The sequence below is a fragment of the Bison bison genome, unplaced genomic scaffold (genome assembly GCF_000754665.1).
Source record: "Bison bison bison isolate TAMUID 2011002044 unplaced genomic scaffold, Bison_UMD1.0 scf7180017864160, whole genome shotgun sequence".
NCBI classification, from domain to species: Eukaryota; Metazoa; Chordata; class Mammalia; order Artiodactyla; family Bovidae; genus Bison; species Bison bison.
In genome coordinates this window covers 5,857,616-5,860,105 of record NW_011494732.1, presented here as the reverse complement: position 1 = coordinate 5,860,105, position 2,490 = coordinate 5,857,616, and the positions used below count along the sequence as shown (strand labels likewise).

At 62.7% G+C, this 2,490-nt stretch overlaps 2 protein-coding genes across 2 annotated transcripts in view; one reads left to right on the top strand and one right to left on the bottom strand.

Moving 5' to 3' along the window:
* HIP1R (huntingtin interacting protein 1 related) overlaps positions 1-759 on the top strand; it is a 28,206-nt gene extending 27,447 nt beyond the window's left edge. The window contains exon 27 of the mRNA XM_010841420.1: positions 422-759. Coding sequence (XP_010839722.1) covers positions 422-759 — 338 coding nt within the window. The remainder of the gene's footprint in view (positions 1-421) is intronic.
* An 870-nt stretch (positions 760-1,629) lies between these two features.
* Positions 1,630-2,490, bottom strand: part of VPS37B (vacuolar protein sorting 37 homolog B (S. cerevisiae)) — a 31,339-nt gene continuing 30,478 nt past the window's right edge. The window contains exon 6 of the mRNA XM_010841419.1: positions 1,630-1,884. Within this exon, the coding sequence (XP_010839721.1) occupies positions 1,630-1,884 (255 nt within the window). The remainder of the gene's footprint in view (positions 1,885-2,490) is intronic.

Below are 2,490 nucleotides of genomic sequence, written 5' to 3'. Positions count from 1 at the left end.
TGAGAGGTCACTTGTTTGTAGCCCTCTTGGGGCGTGGGCTCCAGGGAGACAGGACTGGTGTGGCCCCAGGCAAAGCAGGATCGGGCCTCGCCCTAGGGCGTCACTGATGCCTAGGGAGCTCCGAGCACAGGGAGGTGACCTTTACCTGGGAGAGGTGGGCCCCGCGCCCACCGGGCACAGGTGCTGCCACCCTCCCGGAGTCTGCGGTGAGCCTCCTCCTTCCTGTTCTTCGCTCCCCGGATCTGCCAGCCCTGCCCGGGAGCCCTCTCCCCTTGCCCACCACCTTCCTCCCTGTGCCGCCCCCACCCCTGGGAGGCTTCCAGCCTTCCGGGAGGCCTCCCCACCCCAGCCACAAAAGGCCCAGAAGCAGGAGCCACCTGCCCACTCAGTGGATCAAAAGTACCTCTGGCTCCCCGGGAAGGGGCGTGTTTGGATGAACGTGCTCCCCCACCGCCCCCTCGTCCTGGGAAAGGGGGAGACCCCGGGTCTGCGTGTAGTCTCCTTGTGTTGACGGTCCTCCTGGCAATAAACGCACTGACCGATGTCACCCTTGGCCCCGTGAGGAGCCGCGCCTGGTGCTTCACCTCTGCAGCCAGGACGCTCGGCGGGGAAGGGGCCCACTGTCTGTACAGTGGCGCACTGGGGCTACAGAAAGCCTTGCTGGTGCTTTTTCTGCCAAGAAGTGTCCGGCTTGTTTCCCAAGGGGAGGGCTGTGACTCTGGGGCGCCTGTTTGCCCCAGCCAGAGGCCCCCACCCTAGCGCTGTGGGAAGCTGTACCCCTTTCAGAAAGGGAGGGGTGAGGCCGATTCCTGGCAGTTAAGACTTTCACCTGAATGTCACACGTCTGAGCACGGTGGCAAGCCTGACTCCTGGCTGCAGCTGACTGTAGTGGCAACACGGAGTCGGAGTCTTTAGGGAACTTACCGGGCGCCGAGGCTCCTCAGAGCGCAGTGGGCTGCACCGCACCCACCTTCCCCAGCAGCACCCTGGGCACAGCCTTGGCCGGCTGCCTCAGAAACCGCGCCCTCCCTGCTGGTCGCCAGCACTTGGGGAACCCAAGGACGATGCAGGTCGGGGGAGAAGCAGGTCACCTTGGGTGGCTCCTGCCCTGTGGCCTCCTGCAAGCATCCCGCTCTGGGGCTGTGGTTTCCTGACCATGAGGTGGGGCCCCGCCGCCTCCAGGGTGGTTGGCGAGGGGCGGATGAAGTCAGGTGAGAAAGGGCTCCTTGAGCTGGAAGGGCACGGGGAGGGAGCAGCGTCTGCTCGTCTGCTAGAGAGACGGTTTCAGCCAACAGACCGACGCACCTGGTTCTTGCACCAAATCCAAACCAGTGCAGAAGCATGTGCGCTGACTACACTCACGACCCCAGCGGACACACCTTTCCATGGAGCCCCCATCAGTGAGCACACCATCTACCACTCTGGCTGGGGCTGGGGCTGGGGCTTCCTGGACGGGTCCTGAGCAGCGTGGCCCAGAGGAGGGGGGAGAGCTCAGATGGGGCTGTGAGGAGCCAAGCGCACTTCCAGCCCCCTGGGGGTAGACTACAGATCTGCCTGTAAGCTTCCTAGCAGCCACTGGGAAAAGACAAAACTGTCAGACATTCTTGTAAACAAAAGCAAGTTGCTTTCTCAGCAGAAGCCCCCCACCCCCACAGGAAAACCAGAGCGTCTGGACACCCTCAGCACCCTGAAAGGAACGCGGCCATCTGTTTTGAGCAGACAGCGACAGGGAAGCTTCCGCAGGGCGGCTCCAGCCTCGTGCTCCTGAGAGCTCCTCCCGGGGGCACAGAAGCCGCGGCCCGGCTCAGCTGGGGGCCGCGGCCCGAGGTTCCCCTTTCCACCCTCCAGCAGCACGCGATGCTGCCACGGGTCCTCTCTGAACACCTGTGGGCGAGCCTCCGGAGCAGAAGGCCAGCCACTGGATCTAGTCTACCTGAAATCAGCAGAGAACATCCTCACCAGAGCTCCCATTGGCTGGCCTGAACCCAAAGGGCACCGTGAGTGCCCTGCTCTGAGGTGCTGGCAGGGCAGCCCAGACCCCAAAGGCACCTTCTGATGGAGGAGGGAACGTGCTATCTTCTTGTACCTTGAGAAGCTGATTAAAAAACAACGCTGCTGTGAGGGCTGGGGCTCCTGGGCCAGGCGGACACCTCAGCACCTCCATGGCCTTCCGTGTCTGAACTTCAACCACCTTACTGGTCTGCTTCACTGTCGGAACGCTGACTGCTGAGACGCCAGAACCAGACACATCACAAGGCTCCCCAGGCAAATGAAGGGTGGGCTGTTATTAACAATTCTCTATTTATTAAAAAGCTTTACAGCCACAGCTCAGATGTGGCCCTGGAGAGACGGCGAGGCCAGCTTGGTGGCCCCTTCCCCCCATCAACACCAACTGAGCTCACGTGTTTGGCTGTGCCCCTGGCAGGGGGCGGGCACCCCCAACAGCGGGGTGGACGGCAGAGGTACGGGGTGGCGGCACCACTCTCGAGG